This window comes from Lepus europaeus, chromosome 7 (assembly GCF_033115175.1).
Source record: "Lepus europaeus isolate LE1 chromosome 7, mLepTim1.pri, whole genome shotgun sequence".
Classification (NCBI taxonomy): Eukaryota; Metazoa; Chordata; class Mammalia; order Lagomorpha; family Leporidae; genus Lepus; species Lepus europaeus.
Window position 1 is genome coordinate 52,732,207 of NC_084833.1, and position 24,781 is coordinate 52,756,987.

Here is a 24,781-nt window from a genome sequence, read left to right on the forward strand (position 1 = left end):
TGCTTCCCTGCCATTTCTGGGGGAAGGGAGGCTGGCTGAGTGCAGGGTGAAGGGAAGACTACTTAGGGTCCGAGCTCAGCTGCTCACACTGAAGACCCTGGGCCGAGGGGACCCCTGGATGGCCCCGGTGTAGGTGTGGTCAGATGAATCAGGGCTTCCCTTGATGTCCCACCCCCTTACCTTCTGTTCAAAGCTGTCCGGGGTCAGGAAGAAGCTGTGCAGGGGCACAAAGTAGCCCTCCAGGAGCCCCATGAGCAGCACCAGGTACACCCCATCTGCAAACTGGAGACAGAGAGCCCGGTGAAGGCACTGGCCTCCTCCAAGGGCTTGCCGGTTTCCCTCCCAAAGGCTGCTGGTGCAGGGAGGGACAGCGAGGTCCGCTCTGCCGCTGGCCTGCCCCGTGGCCAGCTGCACCGACACAGGAGCCGGAAGCTCGTGGCCCTGACTTTGAGACTCCTATCTCGGCATGACCGGCGATGAGTCAAGTGTGGCTCCTGCCCCCAGGAGCTCATGGGCCAGTGAGGAAGCTGAAGTGGAGGCAACAGCTGCTCTGATTGACGGGTCCCCACTCCTACTCAGTGTCACCGAGGGGAGGCTGCCCTAGAGGAGAGAGAATGGTGATGTCCAAGGGGAATGGTTTCTGAACAGGGAGAGAACTTGAGTGTCACCCAGGCCTGGGCCCTGCCTTTCTTGCATCTCACATCACTGCTGCTGGTGAGGTGGCACAGTGTGCCTGCAGCAGGGCCTCCTGGGTACAAAGTGCAGCTCTACAACTCACCAGCTGGGGCGCCTGGGCGAGTTCTGTAACTTCTCTGCACCTCACTTTTCTCATCTATAAAATGGGCATGAGGATAGTCTAGTACCTACTTCCTAGGGTGAGCAGGAGGCCCAGGCCAGCTAACACACAAAAAGTGCCTGCCAACTGCTTTGTATGTGGTCAGCACTTGATCAACATTAACTTGTGCTCTTACTGCTGGAGAAAACAACAGAGCCATCAGGACTGCTTGGCTTAGGTTGGCAAGGCAGAACTGTGTGCGGAGGGCACAGCACCAAGCTTAGGGCCCAGTCCCTCCCTAGGCAGGAGGGGCCCGAGAGCCCCATCCACAGAGAGGAGACCCCCAGGCCCAGACCAGAGCATGCAGGGCTTCTGCGGGGGCTGGGGAGGAGTGACCTCTGGAAGCAGACCCCCAGTGTGGAGGATGTCCCGAGTAGACACACAGGGGTCAGGTCTACATCTGATATTCTAGAACCCTCTCAGAGGAGGCTGGGCCACCCCATGTTTGTGGGCATCGACAACAGTTGCTGGAGTTCGCCAAAGGTTAACTTTCTTGGAATTGTCTCAGGAAGCTTAAAGAGCTTAACTGAACTGCAGGAGTGTGGGCTGGGCCGGGCCTGTGCTCGGGGGTTCTTCTGGGCGATGGCTGGAGGGTGTGTGATTTTTTTTTTTTTTAATTTATTTATTTGAAAGACAGAGTTAGGAGGAGAGAGACAGATCTTCCAACTGCTGGTTCATTCCATCTCAAAATGCCCAGGACTGAGCCAGGCTGAAACCAAGAACTGCTTCTGGTTCTTCCATGTGGGTGACAGGGGCCAGAGCTCTTGGGCCATCTCCTATTGCTTTCCCAGCACATTAGCAGGGAGATGGATTGGAAGTGGAACAGCTGGAACACCACGACCAGGTACCCATATCAGATGCCAGCATCGCAGGCAGTGGCTTTACCCACTGTACCACAATGCTGGTCCCCATGGCTCAGCTGCAAGCAAGAGAACCTGAGCATGGCCTTGACCCAGGGCAGGTCCTTTCTGCTTCCATCCATCTGGCCTTCAAGTCAGGTAGACGGGGCCTGAGCACAACCTGTCAAATCGATGCCCCCCCCCCCCCCCCCCCCCGGTGGGAGCTCGGCAATGGGGCTGGACCATGGCTGGAATGGGTTGAGAGGAGAAGGATCTCATCTGTGAGCCTGGGGGTGACCATGGCTTAGGGGGAAAGAGCTCTGCCTGCCAGACTTGGACTGCTCCTTGTGGGTGGTGCTGCCAACTGGGTGGGAGCAGCGGGCATGGCCTGTATATTCCCAATGCGGTGGGCAGTGAGCTCACTCTCATAGCACTCCCTGCCCTGGAAGATGGAGGTGAACCTTCCAGGGACCATTCGAACCCACCCGTAGAACCAGCATTTTCCCAAGCATTCCTGATTTCCCAACAGAGACCTAAAGCTCATTCCACAGAGTCCAGAAACGGAGGGAGAGGCCAGCGTCAGACCGGGCAATTACCTTTATGCTTGAAAGAACGCTAATTCACTAAGAATCAAAGGATGTTGGGAAACAGGACCCATTATATGGTCTCAAAGGAGCTTGCTGATACAGATCAGTTACTAAGTATAGGGGAAGAAAAAGAATGCCTTAGTAGGGCGCTACCGCTCATGAGCGCCCCCTAACAGGAGTCCCTGAGACAAACACAGCTTGACTTAGCTATTGAAAACGTATGGCCTGAATTTCAACAAGTGGGGGACAGTCTCAACAAGATGAGTACGTACCCATCAGCTTGCACATCTCAGAAATGTCAGTGTCCTGCCAGGAAAGCCTGAGAAGTTGTTCGATATTAAAATGAGATTAAAGGGGCCAGCGCTGTGGCATAGTGAGTAGAGCCACCACCAGCAGTGCCGGCATCTCATATGGGCACAGGCTGTTCCATTTCCAATCCAGCTCTCTGCTATGGCCCCTGTATCCACATGGGAGACCTGGAGGAACCTCTTGGCTCCTGGTTCCAGATCGGCCCAGCTCTGGCTGCTGCAGCCAATCAGGGAGTGAACCAGCAGATGGAAGACCTCTCTCTCTGCCTTTCCTTCTCTCTGTGTAACTATGACTTTCAAATAAATAAATCTTTAAAAGAAAATACTAAAGACATGACAGCGAAATGCAGCATGTGAGGACACTGGGACAGACGACAGAATCAGAATGTATGGGGGCACTGCAAAAACGAGTCTGGCACAGCGGCATAGTATATAAAGCATCAGCCTGCAGCGCCGGCATGCCATATGGTTGCCAGTTCAAGTCCCGGCTGCTCATCTCCCGATCCAACTCTCTGCTACGGTCTGGGAAAGAAGTGGAAGATGGCCAAGTCCTTGGGTCCCTGTACCTGTGTGAGAGACCTGGAAGAAGCTCCTGGCTTCAGATGGGCCCACGTTTGGCTGTGGCAGCCAATGGAAGACTTCTGTCTCTCCCTCTCTGTAACTCAGCCTCTCAAGTAAATAAATAAGTCTTTTTAAAAAATGGGATTAAAATGTTAATTTTGGTGCAAAATACTTTTGAAATTCATGCATAGTTTTTTCCTAATGCCATTACCCATGAACTATCTGAGAACCCCAACGGACTTCCAACCGTCTGACGTTGCCATTTTAGTTGATCCAAAGCAGCCGCAGCCACAGTCAGCAATTTCCTATGATCCATCTGAATAGATTATCAAAGCAATGTTAAAATTGCTCAAGACTAGGGCCAGCATTGTGGCAAAGTGGGTATAGCTGCCGCCTGAGATGCCAGCATCCCATATGGGCACTGGTTTGTGTTCTGGCTGCTCCACTTCTGATCCAGCTCTCTGCTAATGGCCTGGGAAAGCAGTGGAAGATGGCCCAAGTCCTTGGGCCCCTGCCACCCACATGGGAGACCCGGATGAAGCTCCTGACTTTGGCCTGGACCAGCACTGGCCACTGCAGCCACACAGGGAGTGACCATCAGATGGAAAAATCTCGCGCGCATGTGTGCTCTTTCAAAATAAATAAATTTTTAAAAATTGCTTGCAGTAGATTCTTAGATTGTGATTACTGATGTGAATGGACTTGCGGCTCACAGGTGGATGCTGAGGTATTTACGGGAGAGACAGAAAAGATGTAGTATCCAAGTAGTCATTCTTGCAACTTTTCTAAATAAAAAAATTGGAAGAAAGCTACAGAGAAATTCCATCCATTCTGCCCTCACTCTGCTTTGCTCAGAAAACTCCAGGCCAGCGATGCAATGAGGGCTGGGGCACTTCGAATAGGAGCTGTGGAGCAGAGCCCCACCCCCGCGTCCACTCGCTGGCACTCACCTGGGTTTCCAGTTCTGTGACCTCCAGGTTCAGTTTATTCAGGTGCTTGTTCACGAAGGTGATGAGCGTCTAAAAGGGAAGCAAACACGAGCTGAGCGGGAGACTCACAACGTCAGACCCGGGGCCCCGAGGAGGAGCGGAGCGCTGGGCCCAGGCTCCAGGCTTTGCAGAGTCCCGAGGCAGGATGAGGGCTGGACTGTCTGAGCCCCAGGGTGGGGACAGGGGCTGGGATGGAGACGAGGAAGGAGGCAGAGACATAATGGCCTCACTGGAGCCCTCCTGTGGCACAGCTGCCTATACCCAGGCTGACAGAATTTTGTACAGGGGGGCAGAAAAGGTGGAGGGTCAGTGTGCCCATTCGCCGGGAGAAGGGCAGGCTTGAATGAGGCACTTGTGAGGAACAGACAGGAGAACAGGCGTCACGGGGACGCCTCGTGTCTGCCGGCATCCGCGATGCCAGCAATGGTGGCGGGAGGCCTGTGGGCTGCAGGGCTGGGCTCCTGATGCTTGGCGGCAGCTGGCGTCTCTCCTTCCCTTCCGGGTGCCCCGTTCTCACCTTCTTCACCACGTTCAGTTTGTCTGGTGCGTGGTCGAATAAGGTGTCAAAGGCATCACGCTCTGAAAAACAGGAAAACAGACGGAGGAGCATACAGAACACGTTCCTGGCAGGCAATGGGGAAGTTTTTGGGTTACAGGTTGTGCAGGAACTCAGAATCTGGGATGGGGGTCGAGTCTGACCCTCGGGGCCTCTGTGTGTGTACATGTGTATACGCATGTACACGTGCACACGGGTTCGCCCTTTTTCAGGCTGGCGTCGGGTAGCTGAGCCTCGCTCAGACAGTTGGGTGTGGAACCAGTCACTTCTCTTTACTATTTGTGTCCCATCCTATCCTGAGTCAGTCTAGCCTCTGATTCTGAAGCATTATGGAGGTAGAATATATTCAACGGTATTCAGCCCCCAATTTCCCAAAACACAACACCCAAGACAGACAACCTGGCAGAGGGGCATAGACAAGGGGACTGGGGTGCAGGAGCCTTTGGATGGAAAATGGACCCCTCTTTGGGCTTTCATTTCCTCTTCAACAAGTGTCATCCACTAGGAGGCTTCCCCTAGCAAGGGACGTGCGTGTGCTGACGTGTGCCGTGTTCTGCACAAACGATCAATTGCAAAATTCTGCCCACCGCCCAGCCCTGCTCCCTGTAGGTTCTCAGAACTAAGCGGTGACGATGTGCAGGGCACCTGAGGAGGGAGGAGTCCCCAGGATGAGCCTGGGGCTTTGGGATCCGAGAACTGCCATTCGTGCACCAGTGGGTAAAGCTGAACTGCCCCCAAACTGACGGCGATGGCTGCCAGTCAGGGACTCCAGCAAACCCAGAGCTGTGACGAGGGAAGGGGGAGAAGGCAGCCCCGGGAGAGGCTGGGGGTCACACACTTCTTCCCTCGCCAGGCCCACCCTGAAGCCCAGGACGGAGTCGATGGCCCCTTCAGTTCCCAGAGATGGTGCAGAGGTGGTGCGGCTTCTTCCCACCAGGCTGCTGTCCCTTCCCGCCCCGCCAGCTGTGTCCCCAGACTGCTGCAGACCCCACGATCAAGAGTCTCATGCTACTCACCATGCCTTCCGGAGAGAGCCCTGCAAGAAAAGGAGAGAGAGTCAGAGTGATGCTGTTGTGGCCCTGGGAGGGGCCAGGCCCCCACTGCGGCAGGCCCCGCCCCCTGCCTGGCCTTAGCCAAGCAGCTCAGAATGCCTCCCTCCCCTAACCTTTTATTCTGTGCTGTCTCTGGTTCCTCATCATCACCCTTATCTTTCCCCTCTGCTACACAGACACTCCCAGTGCACTTCGGTGGGCACAAAACCTGGTTTTGTGATGGCTAAAGGACTGTTTCCTATTGTAAATAGAATTGCATTATGACGTGCAGTTAAGAAGGAATACTGGACTCCTCCCAGCGGACAATCTCAGGGTGCCTGGGGAAAGAGCTCAAGCGAGCCCCTTCCCACCCCAACTCCTGCGTGTGGAGTTTCCCTGCCTAGGTTGCTACGGCCTGTAACTGGGGGCGCCAGCTTTGTCTCTCTCCTGCCCAGCCTGTGATGCCGACCATGGTGCACCTGCCATGGGCCCAGCACAGGCTTTTTCAGAGAGGCCAGGAATGGAGCCTTTGTGGCAGAGAAACTGCAGAGTATTACGAACTGAAGCACTTAGCAGTAAGTCCCACTGAGTTGTGTTTTTTTTTTTTCTCTTTGTAACCTTGGGCAAATCACTGACCCTCTCTGGGTTCCAGGTCTCCTCTGTCTAAAATGAGGATAATAATGGTAAATGCCTCAATGGATGTTGTGAGCATTTACTGTCTAGCAAGATGCTACCATAAGCCCCAGTATATTTTTTCTCAATGCATTTTTGGTTCTCATTATATTGGTTCATCCACTTATACGCCGATCACCCACTTAGTGACCACGTGCGGGTAGTATACTGAAAACTACACTAGCTTGGAGTTAACTGTTGGGTGGACCATGGTAACTGGGATACAGTTTCCTTAAACTCCCTGGGGCTGTGGGTCTTAGGGGGTGCAATCACTGCTTCTTGTTTGTCATGGGCATCAGCAGACTCCAACCTGCTTCGTCCACTGTGCGCGTGGCCATGATCAGGAGGGGGCATCCGGGCTCACGCCTGCGGCAGAGACGGCAGCGTGGAGCTGCAGAAAGCGTGGCCTGCAGCTGAGAGGCAGACGCACCGCACGCTCCCGATTCCACAGCTGCTCCCTGGCCCTCTCGGGTGTATTTTTCTTCCAGCGTGTGAAACAGTGGGCCCTAAAGAATGTCGCGCCTGCCTGGCCGGCCTGCCCCAGCCAGCTTGGCCCTGTCTCCTCACAGCACCAAGGCCAGGAATCTCACCTGACCCTCCGGCTACCAACGCAGGCCTCTGGTGTGATGGAGAGCCTGCCCGGGTCTCTGCAGACCATAAACGAGACATCTTGGGCAGGGCTGCACCACACCTCTGACAGCCCCCGCATGCGCAGTTCGGGGGCTTCCTAGCGGGCAGAAGGTGATGGGCAAAGGCAGCGAGCATGGCCATCGAGGGCAGGCGCAGCGAGGTGCGGCAGGCACCCCGCTGGTTCCTCACCCCTCCCAGGCTTAGGAAAATGCTTCCCCACTTCAGAGACTGGGGTCACAGAGGGTAGGGGACAGGGTGAGTGAGTGGCAGAGCTGGGTTTGAACTCAAGGTAGGCTGGCTTAGCGGTGCCGGCTCCGTCCCTACGCTGCTCTTTTCCAGGGGACCAGCTAGGGGGGCAGGGAACGCTGAAAACCGACTCTGCCCGGCTCTGCGTGGGGCCAGGGCTCAGGGCCTCCCCAGCACCCCCTACACCCCCCTGCTCTTTCTGCTTCAGAAAAGAACCCCCATCCCCCATGGCAAACTCTGGTCTGCTCAGATAGCCCAATTTCTACAAGTAAATGGGGGAAAAAAGCACCCAAGCAACTCTGAGGGAGAGAAGGGGGCTCTGGGGGCCACGGCACGTGACCAAATGAATCAGATTTAGAAAAAGCGTCCTTTTGAAGGCTAATCGTTTAAATTCAACCCCATGTTTATGGCGTGCCGATTTCATGCTGGTTGGCTTCTTTAGGCACACTTTTTTCCTGGAGTGCCACAAAATTAGAATTTTTCAATCATGGCTAATTCCCGGTCCCCACTTCCCCACCCAAGTTTGTACCTTCAGCATGGAGAGACATGTTTTGAATGCATGGAAAAGGCTAAACTATCATCATTGGCTGAAGTCTAATCCTCCTGCAATCCCAATAAATGAAAACTAAATATCAGCAAATGGATGAATTTCGGAGAAACATCTGTGTTCCATTACAGAATCGCTGGCAACAATGGTGTTGACATACTCTGTGTTACCAGTTATTTCCTCTTGGATTTGCCGCGACTGGAGGATTCCTTCTCGTTTCTGAAATGGGGGTGGGGAAAGGCGTGGGGAGGAGAAGAGAAAAATATGCTTTAAAAAAATACAGACAAACTGCTGAGCATCGCTGATAGTGACAAAGTTGCTGGCGTTCCAGAGGCGGGATGGTGGCAGAAGTGTAGAGATGCCCTGTTTTGCCGGGGCTGGACCCTACCATTCGCATGCGAGTGCAATTAGTGTTTAGTCCAAACAAGTAGGCTGTATCTTGGATGGTGAATCTTTCCTTTCTTTATTGGAAGACATTCTGCTGGAAGCAAACCGTGGGCCTCCTGGAGTAATCCGCAGTAAACCCAATGGAAATGAAGGCCAGGGTGTGCCCGCCCTCCAGCTGGGTCCGCAGGGGGGAGCGGAGAAACACACAGAGCTGGGGGCTGGAGGCAGGGACCCCAGCCAATGTGGAGAATCCAGACAAAGGCAGGGGACTTTGTTTTTAAAACCCTAATAAACATGGGAGCTTTGAAATATCAGAGTACTTTAAAAAGTTCATGGAAAATGAGATTAAAAGGTAGGTCTGTTTTGGTGCAGTTTTGAAATTCATGCATGTTTAGGAGTCTCACTGAAAATGGATATTCTAAAAAAAAAACCCTAAGGATTTCAATTTTTTTGTACCAAAATAAACTTCTACTTCCATTTCTCATGAACTTTTTCTTTTAAAAAATATTTATTTATTTGAAAGGCAGGGTAATGGGGAGAAAAGGGCTGACATGGTGAGAGGGGAGGTAGAAAAATCTTCCACCCACTGGTTCACTCCCCAAATGGCCACAATGGCCAGGGCTGGGCCAGGCTGAAGCCAGGAGCCAGGAGCTTCATCTGGGTTTCCCCCATCCCACGAACTTTTTAAAGGCATGCTTGGGGTCAGTGCTGTGGTGTAGTAGACTAAGCTTCTGCCTGCAGCACTGGTTCAAGTCCCAGTTGTTCTTCAGATTTCGCTTGCTGCTAAGGCCTGGGCCAAGAGCTTGGGCCTCTACAACCGTGTGGGAGACCCAAAAGAAGCTCCTGGCTCCAGCCATGTCAGCCATCTAGGGGGTGAACCAGCGGATGGAAGACCTTTCTCTCTGTCCCTCTGTAACTGTACCTCTCAAATAAATAAACTTTTTAAAGTGCACGCTTACTCAGGTAACTGCTCATTTGAGAAAAGGCCATCTGTCCACCCCGTTCCCATCAGCTCTTCCTTTCTTCTGTATGACATTCACCCGTGCCTTCTACGTACAGGCCTCGCTGGAGCGAGAACAAATGCTGCGGAGCACACGGCGTGGCTGTGGCCGGGAGGAACTCAGAGGAAAGACAAGACAGGCAGGTGCGAGGGGATGGTTGTCCTCCACCGTCCAGGTTTATGCCCCATGTCCCAGCTTAATCGTTAATCAGATGCACTTCTACTCTCAAAAGTGCGGTGGGGAATAAATGTTGGGGAGCCCTGTGCAGAGAGGAGGTGCTAAATGCAGGACCGGAGCGAGCGATGGTCAGGGCGGCTTGCAGGGAGCGGGAACTTCAAGGACAGCCGGGATTTGGCTGGACACAGAGAAGTCACTCTAGGCCAGAAGGCAGAGTCTGGACAGCACAAGCGTGCTCAGGGAGCTGTCGGGAGAGGGGGCGGCTGCCGTGAGTCAGGGGCTGCTCTGAGCACAGGTCTAGAGGTAGGTGGGCAGGGCAGCCAAGCGAAGGGGCTCCGGGCCTGGGAGGACCTCTGATGGGCATGGAGAGGCCGACGCCATCAGGTCCCTGCAGAGCTAGAACCGGACCCTTGGCAGCAGTCAGGGCACGGCAGGCAGTTTTCAGTGTGAATTCCTCTTTCTAGAGGCTCAGAGGCGTGCTCAGAGGAGCGTCTGCACACTGGTGCCTCAGCTGAGCCTCCCACCCAAACCCACAAGCATCCCAAGAGCCCCGGCACTGGCATCCTTGCAAAAGCCTTCTGCAGTGGGAAGGGCAGAGTGGAGAAGGCCCAGACTCTGCGCTCCGCTCCACGGAGCAGGATGGACTGTCAGAGTGAAAACGGAAGCGAGCAGGCGGACACGATTTAAAGGGGCCAGGGTGACGCTAAGTCGGGACTTTGCCCAAACCCCGTTTCCCCACCTGTAAGGTTTTCACAACAGGCTCATGGAATCTGTGTCCCTGTCTGGCGAGGCCATTCACAGACAGGAAACCTCATCTTCGGCTTCATGCGGAATCAGAACGGAAAAGACGTCAGGGTTAAGCGGCCCCTCACGCAGCAGCCCGAGCAGCTCCATCCTTCCTTGTCCCCTAGAGGGGTCTCCAGTGACTCTCTGCCTGTTCTGCATCTCACACCTTGACGCAGCAAAACACCCCGAAACACCCTACAACGTGCATGGACAGGTTTGTTCTCTTTCTTTTGTCATGCTAACGATGCTGCCCACAGGAGAAATGAAGCCAGCTGCCTTCTGACAGCCTAGAACTGAGCTCAAAATCACGCCCGCCCGAGATGAGATGCAGGCCTACAAGGCCCAGTTTCAAAACAGGAGCCGCCTCTGGCCTGCTCAGATCTTCAACCTTAGCTTTCTTTTGCCTGAAGCCATCCCAAACAAGCATATTCTATTATTTCTATCAGCGAGCTATTTATCCAAGCTGATAGGAAAAATACAAAGATGTTCAATAAACCAACAGGCAAAGAATCAGAATGCATTGTCACAAAAGATGCAAAACGGCAATTTGCATGGAAGTATTTATCTCCACTAGCAAGGAAAGAACTAATAAATGAATATAATGACTGTGTTTACTCAAGAAGAAATTTTCCACAATTTGCAATGCCAGCGATAGGTTAGTTGCTGAAGGACTCTTTAATAAACTACTCCAGAAATCAGGATTTTCAGAATCAGACTTGATGTTTTCAGCGTGGTTTTAGGTTCACAGCAAAACGGAGAGAAAGGTACAGTGATTTCCTGCATATACGCTGAATGTGTGTGTACACACACCATCACCCACCAGCAACATCCCACAACAGTGGTACAGCTGCTACAACTGATGAACCTACACTGACCCCCCAGGGTCATCCAACATCGCTTTACTCAGGTTCACTGTCGGGATTTGTCTTCTATGGGTTTTGACATGCACTCTTGCAGTTCGAAGAGTCCCCACTTACAGTTTCGAAAAACATAACGAAGTGGATGGACACAGAGATTACTGACAGGAGCTGGCCTGGGGTGACGAGGAAGATGCTTGTCGCAGGAGGCTGTGGGCTGGCTATACACATAAGCGCGCACAAACGCAGTGTGCATGAGATGCTGAGCACCAGACCTGACACAGGCGAAGAGCTCGGGAAGCAAGGACAATTAGCACCTGTCCATCAGCTGCCCGCGGTGTCTGAGCCACGTGCACGTGCAATGTCTGTGGGCTGCAGACAGCCCTGCCGGCTTCCTATTTGTAGTCCTATCTCCTGGCAGGCCGAGCCAAGGTATCATATTCCTATTATGCCCTCTTGATGCTCAGCAGAGTTAAGTACCCCAAAGGTGTGGAAGAAACACTTTCTCACGGGGCACTTGCTCAGAAGCACCATCATGTCTCCTTTTCTGTTAACATCTGATCACTGAGGCCCAGCTCCAAGTCCTTTTAGCTCAGAAACTGGCCTGATCAGGCAAAGCGTGCCAGCCCTCAAAGCTTTTCCTCCCCGAGGCCTGGCACAGCTGATGTACTGTTCTTTATTCCAGAGCCCTGGATCACCCTGAACATGTGGGGAGTCCTCCCTTGCTGCTTGTTTATTTGGAAAAGAGCACAAACAAGCAAACAAAATGATGACCTTTTGCTAAATGGGCAGACGTTGGAAAATAAGATTGAATTTGAGTATTTAATGGGGTTAGGAGCAGAGTGGGATAGTCATGGGGAGAGAGCACACCCTCACTGTGGAAATTATACAGCCGTATGTGGATGGAAATTCCATCCAACAATCTGGAAAAGATGACTTGAGATCCCAGCCGTGCTGCTCTGGGCAGCTGAAAAGCATCAGTGCCTTCCACATGGACTTGGCAACTCAGGGTCTTTCTCAAGTGCATACACACAAATGCGTGCACACTTACCTGTCTCCCCCCAAGACCTGTGCGTCATTGGTTTAACAACTAGAAGAATGACATTCTCCACGGACTGCAAGATACCCTGTGCCTCCTGTATACAAGTGCACGACGCACACACACTCAAGCATGGCACAGACAACCTCCCAACAAAACATGTATACGACAAGCACACGGCCCACATTAAGGCTGTCCCAGACACAAGCACACACTCATCCATTCTCTGCACACTCATCAGGGATATGCCAATGTGCACCAGAGAGCTCACCCACGTGGCCCTGGACACACCCAGGCGCATTCAGCCTCATCCAGCCGTCCCTGCTAAGAATCCAGACACGGGCTGTAGCTGTCCCAGGAACTCGGCCACCTCAGCCCCACACAGGAGCAGATGTCTGCAGCAGAATCTGTCTTACCTGGACCACAACCACTTGGATGGAAACATGGTCTGGGAGTCGAATCGGTGCCCGGAAATACTGAGACAGAGCAACCAGCAGGTGCAGAATGGCCACGAGGCTCTTGGCGTGAACAGCTGAAATGAAAAGAGGATGTACATCATCTTCTTCCGGGGCCTAGGCAATATGTGCAGATACAAGGCAATCTGACCATATGCACTGTGACCTTAGAAATGGATAAACCTTTGGTCCTGACATACCTCTCCTAAGTGTTTATCCTAAAGGAGTAATTATGCCTAAGGGCAGAGAGAGCTCACCAGTCTGTATTTACACTAGTGAAAAATGGAGAATAACCCCAAATCCATCATTAAATACATTATGATCTGTCCATACAATGTCATAGCACAAAGTATTAAAAGTGACATGTAGGATATTTAATGATTTGTAAAGATACACAGCTTCCAAACAACCTATATGGGTTGATCTCATTTTTGTAAAAACGTATCTCCGTATATACACACATATACTCTAGGTATAGAATATATCATACATACCATTTATTATACACACAGACACAACAGGAAGGAACAGGCCACGACGCTCACAGTGCCTGGGCAGCTTATGGGAACAGTTTCTATGCGCTCAGCACCCAGGTCTTTCATAAACTGGTTCACTCCCCAAATGGCTGCAATGGACAGAGCTGTGCGGATCCGAAGCCAGGAGCCTCTTCTGGGTCTCCCACATGGGTGCAGGGGCCCAAGGACTTGGGCCATCTTCTACTGCTTTCCCAGGCCATAGCCGAGAGCTAGATCGGAAGTGGAGCAGCTGGGACTCAAACCAGTGCCCATATGGGATGCCAGCACTGCAGGCAGTGGCTTTACCCACTATGCCACAGCGCTGGCCCCATCTGGCCATTATCTGATACTTAGCAATTAGTTGGAAAACATCCTAAAAAAAGACCAACAGCAACCCAGGGTTTAAGTTAACTATGGGATGTCTACTCCATGAAAAAAAAGTAGCTATCAAAAATTATCATGACAGGGGCTGGCATTGTGGTGCAGAGGATTAAGCCACTGCTTGTGATGCCAGCATCCCATATCGGAATGCTGGTTCAAACCCCAGCTCTGCGTCCTATCTAGCTCCCTGCTAATGTACCTGGGAAGGCAGAGGATAATGGCCCAAGTGCTTGGGCCTCTGCCACCCATGTAGTGGGACCCGGATGGAATTCCTGGCTACTAGCATCAGCCTGTCCCAGCCCTGGCTGTTGCAGCCATTAGAACTCTATCTTTCAAATAAATGAATAAGTAAATATTTTTAAAATTATAACAACAAAGATCACAATGGTATACATAAAATATGTATGATGTACTATTAAAATAACAAAATAAAAGTGTATATGACTTGACCAAGTAAAAACATGCATTGCTTTGACCAGTAATGGGAAAAGAATGAAAACAGCTAGATCGGGATGGTCATATGGATAACTACATTTGCCATAAACATTAAGTAAGCATGAATCAAACAAATCATTGAGAGCCACTGACAACAATGTTCCTGATTGGACTTTTTAAAAAATTCTGTTCTTCTATCTCAGCCTTGCCCAGTGTTAAGTTAAACAGGGGCTTGCGCTGTGTTCTGTTTTTCAGAGGTTCAGAGGGAAGGTCCTTGTTCATTGGCCTGAGACCTGAGGTCAAAGGACACTGAGCAGGGCTCTTCCTTGGGGGACTGACCGAAGGTGCAGGACTACTGTGCACCTGCAAAACGCAGGCACGTTTCCCCAGCTCCTGACGGGCCTCTTCTTTCTCTCCCAGGCGCACGAGGAGATAAAGCCCCTCTCCAAGACAGCACTCAGGGCCCAGGGCGGTGACCTCGCCTCCTCCTCCCTCAGGTGCCTCCGTCTACCTGGCAGAGAATGTTCTGTTCCCAGCGCTGGGCACTGTGTGAAGCAGCTCATCACGCCGCCCACCGTGCACACAAAGGTGTAATTATGCTGAAGGAGGTACTTGGCGTCTTGGCCCCAATGTCAGATGTTAGAAAGCTGCTCGAGAGAGTGCAGACAGCAGCCACCGGGTCTCTAAGTCTACAGGGGAAGATCTCCCCACTTTTCCTCCCAGCCCCCCGCCTTTATTTTGCAGGGAATTGTTCAATTTAAGTTAAGGGATGCAATAGAGTACTTAATCCTTAAAACACAGGGCAAACACAGGGCTATCATCTATTAATCTAAATTTGTGTTTTCATCTATTGCAAAGAACAAAACAAATTTTTCCCTCTAGTGGGAAATATGGTGTCTCTATGTCTCTACTGGATCCACTTAGACCAGGGATCTAATGCCGAGCCCATCTTGGACTCCTGGCCACTGAGGCAGAGGCAGCAAAAGCATGAGTGGTTTATGCTCTGAGACCCTTGAGCTGTGCACGCTGTGAGAAGGTGGCTGTGCTCTCAGCCGCATCTTTGCTCCTTCCAGAAAACAGAGAGGGAGTGGAAGAGTGTGGGCGTGGGCCAGGCAGGGTCCTTGCTCCCTGCCTCCCAGCTGTGTGGACGTGGGGGCCTCAGCTTCCCGAAGCCACTTCGCCCCGGGCCTTGCAGTGCTGGCTCTCAGAGGCCGCTCAGTGAGCCTCAGCTTCCTTTCCCTGCCCATCTCACACGAAGTTTCTACGGAAAGCTTTTTATAGAGAGGGGTCACAGGATTTTGACATTTTGCTCCAGGGATATATGTGACAAATTCCAAGGAAGGGTGCATCTAGCGCTAAGATCAATGAGTGTGCAGCCGCCCGTGAGATCACGGCATGATCCCACGGCGCCAAGCCACAGCTCCCATGTGCCACTCACAGTCCACGTTCCACTTGATGCTCCTGGGAGGAAGCTTCAGGGTCTCGTTGATCTTCTCCAGGACGGTCTGCAGCTTCTGCTTCTGAGCAATCTCTGACTGGGTGACCTCGGCGACATTTAGCTTCTCGCTCTCGAGTTTCTCTGGGATGACAAAGCAAAGAGAACAGCTATTGCACTGGGGCACAGACAACCCCAACTCCTGCATTTACTCATCTGTTTGTGCTCACATGCAGGCACGCACACATTCTACACACATGCACAGTGCTCCCTCCGTATCCACAGTGGAGTAGTTCCAGAACCCTTCCAGGATACCGGAATTCACAGATGCCCGAGTTTCTCTTGCACACACACATACACACACAAAAATTATGACTTTTGCATATCCTCCTGTACACTTTTTTTTTTTTTTTTTTAATGACAGGCAGAGTGGACAGTGAGAGAGACAGACAGAGAGAAAGGTCTTCCTCTTCCGTTGGTTCACCCCCCAGTGGCTGCTGCGGCCGGCGCACCACGCTGATCCGAAGCCAGGAGCCAGGTGCTTCCTCCTGGTCTCCCATGGGGTGCAGGGCCCAAGCACTTAGGCCATCCTCCACTGCTCTCCCGGGCCACAGCAGAGAGCTGGCCTGGAAGAGGGGCAACTGGGACAGAATCTGGTGCCCTGACCAGGACTAGAACACGGTGTGCCGGTGCCGCAGGCCGAGGATTAGCCTATTGAGCTACGGTGGAGCCATCTCCTGTACACTTTAAATAATTTCTACTTTATGTATAATACTTAGTACAATATAAGTGCTATATAGATGGTGGATACACTGTATTGTTTAGAAAATAATGACTACAAAGTACACTACCTGTGCATGGTTTGTACAGTTCCTGTACATGTTTCAGCCTGCAGTCTGTTGAAGTCTGTTGGATCTGTGGATGTAGAACCCACAGACATGGGCTGTACTGGACGCTCATTAGGGGAAGGCCACTGCCATGCCCTTCCCGGCTGATGGTGGCACCAGTAATGTGAAAGCCTTTTGACCGTGTCTCAAATCCCCAAGTTGAAGGTCCCGGGACCGCAGAAGTGGGACTTTCAAGTGAGCCTGTTGTATTTGAACTGTTTCCGTCATTCTGCCAGTTCCACGGGCATGTCCGTGCCGACTGGCAAGCCTTCTCTGCTTTCCCTTGGCTGTCAGTCACGTCCTTTTCCAAGGCATGCTGTCCACACCTTTAGTACAATACGAGGGGCTTCAACAAGTTCATGGAAACTGTGTGCTATCTGTTAACTCATTTTCCTCTGAGCCCACTGAAAGCCCTTGTTTTGCGTCACATACAATCACACATTTACCTTCTTTAAGCAACTTCTTTTAAAGCCAGTGGGAAGGCCGGCGCCACAGCTCACTAGGCTAATCCTCTGCCTGCGGCGCTGGCACCCAGGGTTCTAGTCCCAGTTGGCGCTTCGGATTCTGTCCTGGTTGCCCCTCTTCCAGGCCAGCTCTCTGCTGTGGCCCGGGAGGGCAGTGGAGGATGGCCCAAGTGCTTGGGCCCTGCACCCGCATGGGAGACCGGGAGGAAGCACCTGGCTCTTGGCTTTGGCACCGGCCGTAGCGGCCATTTGGAGGGTGAACCAACAGAAAAAGGAAGACACCTTTCTCTCTCTCTCACTGTCTAATTCTGCCTATCAAAAACCAACCAACCAACCAACCATCCCTTGGGAAGGCAACTTGATGTGTCACATTTCTTCAGCTGAAAGGCATGCATAACCCTAAATTCAGGCTTTTTTTTTTTTTTGACAGGCAGAGTTAGACAGTGAGAGAGAGAGACAGAGAGAAAGGTCTCCCTGGTTCACCCCACAAGTGACTGCTACGGCCAGGAGCCAGGTGCTTCTCCCAGTCTCCCATGCGGGTGCAGGGCTCAAGCATTGGGTCATCCTCCACTGCCTTCCCGGGCCACAGCAGAGAGCTGGACTGGAAGAGGAGCAACCGGGACAGAACCTGAAGCACCAACCGGGACTAGAACCCTGGGTGCCGGAGCCGCAGGCGGAGGATTAGCCTAGTGAGCCACGGCGCCGGGCCCCCCTTTTTTTTCCCTCAGGCTGTGTCTTAAAATCAGTGTTACCCTACACTTGCTGCCAGTCAGAAGAAACAGGAGCTACCAGTGTCTGAATGTGGGCGAACTTGGTCATGGTTCTTCACAGTAGGGTCACTTCTGTGACTGAAGCACCTGCCAGGGCACCTTCCGCATGTGTAGAATCAAAATTCTAACCGTAAGAAAACACTGGGTAACAGTTCTGGGAAAATGATTTCCTCTGAGGGGTGTGCTTTCAAATCGGGGTTTCTTCTATGCGATCACATCACCCCTTGCTACTGAAGTGGCCAGTCTAACCATTTTCTTAATCTAAACTTGTATTTTAATCTATCAAGAAGAACAAAACAAATTTGTGCTCCAGGATGGAACATACTAGGCTCACCTAATCTGCTCCTCACGCCTTCATCCAAACATTTTAAGGGGGGGAATGCACACAAACGCACCTTTGCACCAGTGGTTCCGCCAGCCTAGCGCTTCCAAGCTGTATTCTACTGTTAGGTAACACTAGCTAATTTAAGCCAGATATGCTGTGGGGAGTCCTTTGAAGAGGAGCTTGCCGGTTCCTTGGACCCAGGACTTCATTCCAGCACCTTGGCAGGGTGATCTGGGGCCATTTTTATTTGTAATGCCCTGAAACATTTTCTTTCTTTTTAGTTGCTTCAACTTAACAGTCTTTATTTCTGAAGTCAGGAACTTCACCAGCCTGCACCTAAATGCCTATTTCTTGACTGTTAAACCTGGGAGACCTTGGGTGCCTTTCCCATTGCCAGGCTGCTTCTTACCTTGGGTCCTGTCCTGAAAAAAATAGCAAGCCCCATCCTTTTTTTTTTTTTCTCACTTTGGGATAATGTAACCGTTTCTATAGAAGCAAGTTGTTTTCATTTCATTGCAATTCGAACACTGGGTAGAGAATGCTTAAGAAACATGTCAAGTTTTATCTTGGCTCAGTGGGAGAGACTGCCAGACAGATTAAGAGCTGAGAGTGGGCTGGGCAGGGTAGGGGGAGGCCTGTAAGCCACTTCTCTGCCGGCCCTGCTGCATCATTACATCATTGTCTATGCGTTTTCCCATGGATCCTCTTTTGCTGGCATTGGACTCAAGAGTGAATGGCTTAGGTCTTTGAGTCTGTTTTCTAGGTCAATAGCTTTTTCTTGCACTGTTATGTATTTCATTCTTGTTTTGTAAAAACTGGTGTGACATAACAAGAAATAAACATTTGGTTTCCCCACTCCTCATATGGTACAGAGTTGTAAAAACCCTGGTAACTTCCTGAGTGACAGGATTAACAGGAGCATCTCTAGTTAGCTTATTCAGTTTTGGTCCCTAGTTCTCCAGAGAAATCCGGAGTAATACAGATGTTGTTCATAATAAGCCTCTTTCAACCACACTCAAGTTTATGTTACTGAGGCAACTTTTGGAAGGCCCCTAGGATGGGGGTGGGGCTTGTTGCCAGGGGAATCAATCCTGATGAAAGGCTTGGTACTTTCAGCACCCTCCACCACCTACAGGGAGATGACAAAGACAGGGACAGAGCAAATCCCTTGTAGCCACTGATTTAATTAAGTGGGTCTAGGTAATGACAACTCCATAAAATCTCTAACCAAAGAGGTTTGGAGAGCTTCCAGGCTGGTGACCGTGCCGAGAGGCTGGAGGCTGGTGCGCCTGGAGGGAGCACGGGGGATCCACCCCTTCTCCCACACCTTGTCCTGTCCATCTCTTCCATCTGGCTATTCCTCAGCTGTATCATTTATAATAGACAGGTAAACACATGTGTCTTCCTGAGTTCTGGGAGTGGTTCTGGAAAATCAGAGAAGATGGTCCTGGGAACCCCTGATCTCTAGTCAGTTGGTAAGGAGTACAGGAAGCTGGCCTTTGTGGCTGGCATCTGAAGTGGGAGCAGTCTTGTGGGACTGAGCCCCCTAGCTTATAGGGGCCTGCTAGTGGTGGGTAGTTAGTGTCAGAATTTGGTATTAAGACACTCAGTTAGTGTCTGAAGAGAACTGGAGAACAGTGACAGTACTTGAGAAAATCTGTGGAAAATGGAATTCACAGATGCTTATTTGGGTGCAAAAAACATTGAAATCCATGCATAGTGTCTTCATATTATGCAATTTCCATAACTTTTTTTTAAATAAAAATATATTTTCATTTTTTATTTGAAAGGCAGAGAAAGAGAGAGGGAAGGAGAGAGATGGGTCCTTCATCTGCTGGCTCACTCCCCGACGCTGGCAACAACCAGGGCTGGGCCAGGCCAAAGCCAGGAGCTCAGAACTCAATCAAGATGGTCTTCTATGTGGGTGGGACAGGGACCCAAGTACTTCAAGTCATCATATGTGGCCAACGGTCTCGTTAGCTGGATTGGAAGTAGAATAGCCAGGACTCAAACTAGTAGCTCCTATATGGGATGCAGGTCTCCCAAGCATTAACTTTATCCACGGTGCCAAATGCCCATCCATTCCAGAAACTTCTTACAGGCCCATCTATGCATGAACTGCAAAATAATCTCCATTTTCCACAAACCTTTTGAACTACCCTCATACATATGACAACTCTGTTAGAACTTCTCAATCTTCCACTCTTCAGGGTAATGGAGTCCATTCTGTACTGTCTGCGGGTCACAACTTTTTGAGTATATTTCACTATTTCCTTAAAAATAATTTCTGCAAAAATAGATTTGAATTGCTGACTTCAAAAACAACTAGAAGATTCACAAAGTAATCCACCTAAGAAAACTGTCTCAATCACATGTTATCTCTTTGATGCCGTACACTTAAATTTAAACTAATTATGAATAATTTGTGGAACTATGGAAACATGGGAGAAATTGTTTCCTAGAAGAATGAAACTTAAAACATGAATAAAATTTGAGCAGAACATTTTCATATAGCTTCCTGAAATTAACCTAACAAAGAACAAGAGCAGAACTAAGAGCCTGAAAAAAAATCTTCAAATCCTTAGTAACAATGAGTACAATTATTTAATTATAAAAGCATTTGAGTGGACCTCTTAAATTTTGAGGGTTGAATACCTTAAAAATGAAGTAGGGGGGAGCAACAGAAGAAAATAATTGCTTCAAAGCAGACTTGACTATATTTTATCTTATTTGCATTCCAGGGAATGCTGAAGACTCAAATAAACAATAATAGAACTAATAAGAGGATCAGTAAGATGACTGTGTATAAGAAGAAAACCTGTAAGGCGACAGCTTTTATTTTTACCACCAATAATAGCTGGTAACACACTAGATGCTTATTGAAACCTTATTATAAATATGGAAGCAATGGGCTTTAACTGGGCTATGTATTTTTACTGCGATGACTAAGTTACAAGTTCTGTAACTGACAGTGTTTAAAGAGAATGAATTACAGCCATATGTACTGAATATAGGAAGATAACTCCTAATATACTCATCACACTGCATTAATGACCCTACCTTTCAAATAATTAGAAGATCTAAAGTGTTCTTTCTAGGATGAGTGATTCTTGCATTCTTAAAAGTCTGTTTTCCCAAATGTATGGGGAGAGTTAAATTTTCAAATTGCATCACAGAGAATGTTCTGTATGCTAATTTGTTGAGATCTGTTCTATTGACATGGTCAAATTTTTTAAGTTTTCCACAAACAGTTGAAAAAAATGAGAATATATAAGTTTGGAGGTATATCATTTGCTATATGCAGACTAATTAGAGCTGGTTAATTCAAATTTTCTCTATTTATTAATTTATTCCTTGGTAATGTTTTTAAGAGAAGTGTGTTAAAAATTTGCCATAGTCATAGTGAACTGTCAAGTTCTTGAAATAGTGATTGTCGTTTAAAATTTTTACATATTTGACATACAGAAGCACTTATAAGCTTTAAATGTCTATATTCTCCTAGTGATTTTAATTCCTTCTCAATGTATAGTAACTTCCTATGGTATGCTATTTGCCTTGAAGTCTGTTTTGCATGATGTATAGTTGCCCCCACCTTCTTTCAATTAGTGTTAGCCTAGTATACTGAATTATTTCCACTCTTTTTCTTTCAAACCTCCCTCTGTCCTCATTTATTAAAACTGTCTCTTGTAAATAGCACTTAATAAGATTTTGTTTTGTTTTAGTCTGATAGTCTTTGTTCCTCTAAATGGATAAAGTCAATGTACATTGACTGGCTTTACCAATGTACTTGGATTCACTTCTGTCAACTGATTTTGACTTTCTATTTATTCTGCTTTCAAATCCTTCCTCTCTTTCCATACTTGACTTTTAAATTAAGGCTTTTATTCCCTGTCACTTCCTCTTTACCCCATTATTAGGAGGGAGGTTACACAATCTGTTTCTATTATTTTAGTGGCAACCATAGAAAATTTATGCATGTTGAGCTTAATAAAGTCCTAAGTTAATTAGAATCTTTACCCACAGAATAAACAATATGATGGTCTCAGCACACTTGGAATCCAATCACATACTTTATGACGTATGTACTATAGTTGCATGGGATTCTGCTCTATCTTAATTCCTAAAGTTAATAAACCACATGACGATCTTTGCTCACTAATTTTTTTTTTATTGTATTTCAGATCTTTCCTTTGGGTTTGTTTTCCTGCTGTCTATTATGCATTCTTTAGAAATTCCTTCAGTGAGAGTTTGTTGGTAGTAAAATCTCTCTATTTGTTGAAAAGTTATTATTTTCTCCACACTTTTTGATGGAAAGTTTTTTTGCTGGCATAAACATATAACTTGACAATATTTTCAGCCTTTTGAAGCTATCATTTCAATAACTTTTGGCTTGTATTTTTCTCCTGGGCAAAGACAGCTTTCAGTCTATTGTTCCCGTATAAATAATCTTTTCTCTCTGCTTTTAATAATTTCTTTGTCTTCAGTGTTGTTAGGTTTCCTTATGAAGTTGCAGGTGTACATTTCTCAGTTTATCTTGTTCGTGATTCACGGAGCTTCCTGAATTTGACTCATGTCTTTATCAGTTCACTATGTTTTTAGATATCTACAATACTGCATTCTCTTTTTCATTTCCTTCTAGAATTTCAATTAGCCATATGTTGGATCTTCTTAGGATCATCTCTATGTTTTTAATTCTTATTCTGATTTTGCACCTTGTTGTCTCTCCATCCTGCATCCTGTGTAGTTTCTTCACTGCTTTCTTCCAGTTCATTAACACCTTGTTCAGTTCTAATTCATGCAGCTTTCTAATTTAGTATATATATTTTTTTAATTTCTAGAAGCTCTATTTTCTTCTCTTTCACATCTATCTGTCCAATTTGGGTAGTTTTTTTGTTCTTTTATCTTTATCTTTTGAGAATCATGAAAAATACTTACTTAGGCATAATAAGCATCTTACTTTATATTTAACTGAAGTTTCTAATGTTTATAGTATTTGGGGGTGAGTCCATGGGTTACTGCTTCTGTTATTTATTTATTTGAAAGTCAGAGTTACACAGAGAGAGGAGAGGTGGGGGGAGGGAGAGGGAGAGAGAGAGAGAGAGAGAGGTCTTCCATCCAATGGTTCACTCTCTAGTTGGCAGCAATGGTTGGAGCTGCGCCAACCTAAAGCCAGGAGCCAGGAGCTTCTTCTGGGTCTCCCATGCCGGTGCAGAGGCTCAAGGACTTGGGCCATCTTCTACTGCTTTCCCAGGCCATAGCAGAGAGCTGGATCAGAAGCGGAGCAGCTGGGACTCGAACCAGCGCCCATATGGGATGCCGGCACTGCAGGCAGCAGCTTTACCTGCTATGCCACAGCACTGGCCCCCTACTGCTTCAGTTAACAACATTCACAGTGGCTTCACACTTTCATCTTTGGTCATTTCTGATTTTCAGTTCATATTCCTTGGAGCTCTGGGTGTGGGAAAGCTTTGTGGCTGGCTTTAGAGTCCAGTTTTCTTTAAAGGAAGGACACGTTTGCTTCTGCCTGTGGTTGAGTAACCTAGGACAACTTCTAACTAAACTTTTAAGACTGGACCTTTGGCTACCACGGCTCACTAGGTTAATCTTCCGCCTGTGGCACCGGCGCCCTGGGTTCTAGTCCCGGTTGGGGCGCCGGTTCTGTCCCAGTTGCCCCTCTTCCAGTCCAACTCTCTGCTGTGGCCCGGGAAGGCAGTGGAGGATGGCCCAAGTCCTTGGGCCCTGCACCCCATGGGAGACCAGGAGAAGCACCTGGCTACTGGCTTTGGATCGGCGCAGCGCACCGGCTGGCCGTAGCGGCCACTTGGGGGGTGAACCAACGGAAAAAGGAAGACCTTTCTCTGTCTCTCTCTCTCTCTCTCACTGTCCACTCTGCCTGTCAAAAAAAATAAAGAAAAAAAGATTGGACCTTTGATGTCCTTGCTCTGAATCTGCGTGAACAAGGGATAATCAGGGACAGACTTTTTTTCTTTTTCTGTTCACACGCAAAGCTGTGATTTATTCTTCCTGCCTCTGAGAGACAAGATCTTCTAGTTCACTCAAAGTAGTGCTCTTCTGAGAACGTGGATTTATTCAAAGGTCTCCGATCCACTCTCCTTTCCTCCCCCTTTAAACTGTTGACTTACGTAGATGGGGTGGGGGAGATCTCCCACCTGCTAGTTTAGTCCCCAAATGCCCACACCAGCCAGGGCTGATTCTAGTAGTATCCCAAAATGCCCCTCCAAGTGTAACAGCACACACTCATCTTCAGCAGTCCCAGCCTCGAGGGCTCTTCCAGCAGGAAGACCCGTGAACGGTGCTGTCCACCGAGACCTCTGCACTGCAAAGACAGGGCACGTTTTCTCCCCCTGCGTGGAGATGCTGGCTGGAGCTTCCCTCACTGCTCTAAGCCCCCATCCTGTCCGCTCCCAGCTCATCCTGCCAAAGTCTCATTACTGATCATTACTGCTTTGCTCATAAGCCGTCAACGTGTGCCGTTGTTCAATCAAAAGTCTCAAACTCTTGGTTCAAGATCCCGGCAGGGCAGGGCCAGGGCCAGGGCCAGGGCAGTTTCATTTCACAATGGTTTTCATACAGAGAAAAGCTGCGAAGACGGATAACAGTGTCTGCATACCCTGAGCGCATACCCTGTTGTTAACATCCACATGATCGTGGTGCACCTGTCATACCACATTCTGTACCGGAGCTCCACAGTGGATTCACGTCCCCTAGTCTTTGCCCAGTTTCTGCTCCCGCCAGGAAACGACACCCATTCCTCATGCTGCTCGTTTCCTCTGTTGGCTGACAGTTTCCCAGACTTCCCTTATTGTTCATGGCTTTGACGGCGTGCGGAAGTGCTGCTTGGGAGAGCTGTGTGTTCCTCCTGGGTAGCCTGGGGTTCTGGGTTTTGTGAGGACCATCACTGGGGTGAAGCAGATTTTCACCATAGCTTCCCCCTCCCACCCACCTTCCAACCTTTAGAAGTCAGACACTGAGCCCACTCGAGCGGTAATACCTTGTAGGTCCTGGATGGGGTCGCATCTACATAAATTATGTGGAATTCTTCTGA

The 24,781-nt window shown here is 49.2% G+C and overlaps 1 protein-coding gene across 1 annotated transcript in view; it reads right to left on the reverse strand.

Annotated features, from left to right (window-relative positions):
* The window catches only part of PARVA (parvin alpha), a 160,101-nt gene that overhangs the window by 14,049 nt on the left and 121,271 nt on the right, over nt 1–24,781 (reverse strand). The window contains exons 5-11 of the mRNA XM_062196486.1: nt 15,273–15,413; nt 12,465–12,580; nt 7,962–8,020; nt 5,692–5,711; nt 4,637–4,698; nt 4,081–4,149; nt 181–282 (exon numbers count right to left, since the gene is read on the reverse strand). Coding sequence (XP_062052470.1) covers nt 181–282; nt 4,081–4,149; nt 4,637–4,698; nt 5,692–5,711; nt 7,962–8,020; nt 12,465–12,580; nt 15,273–15,413 — 569 coding nt within the window. The remainder of the gene's footprint in view (nt 1–180; nt 283–4,080; nt 4,150–4,636; nt 4,699–5,691; nt 5,712–7,961; nt 8,021–12,464; nt 12,581–15,272; nt 15,414–24,781) is intronic.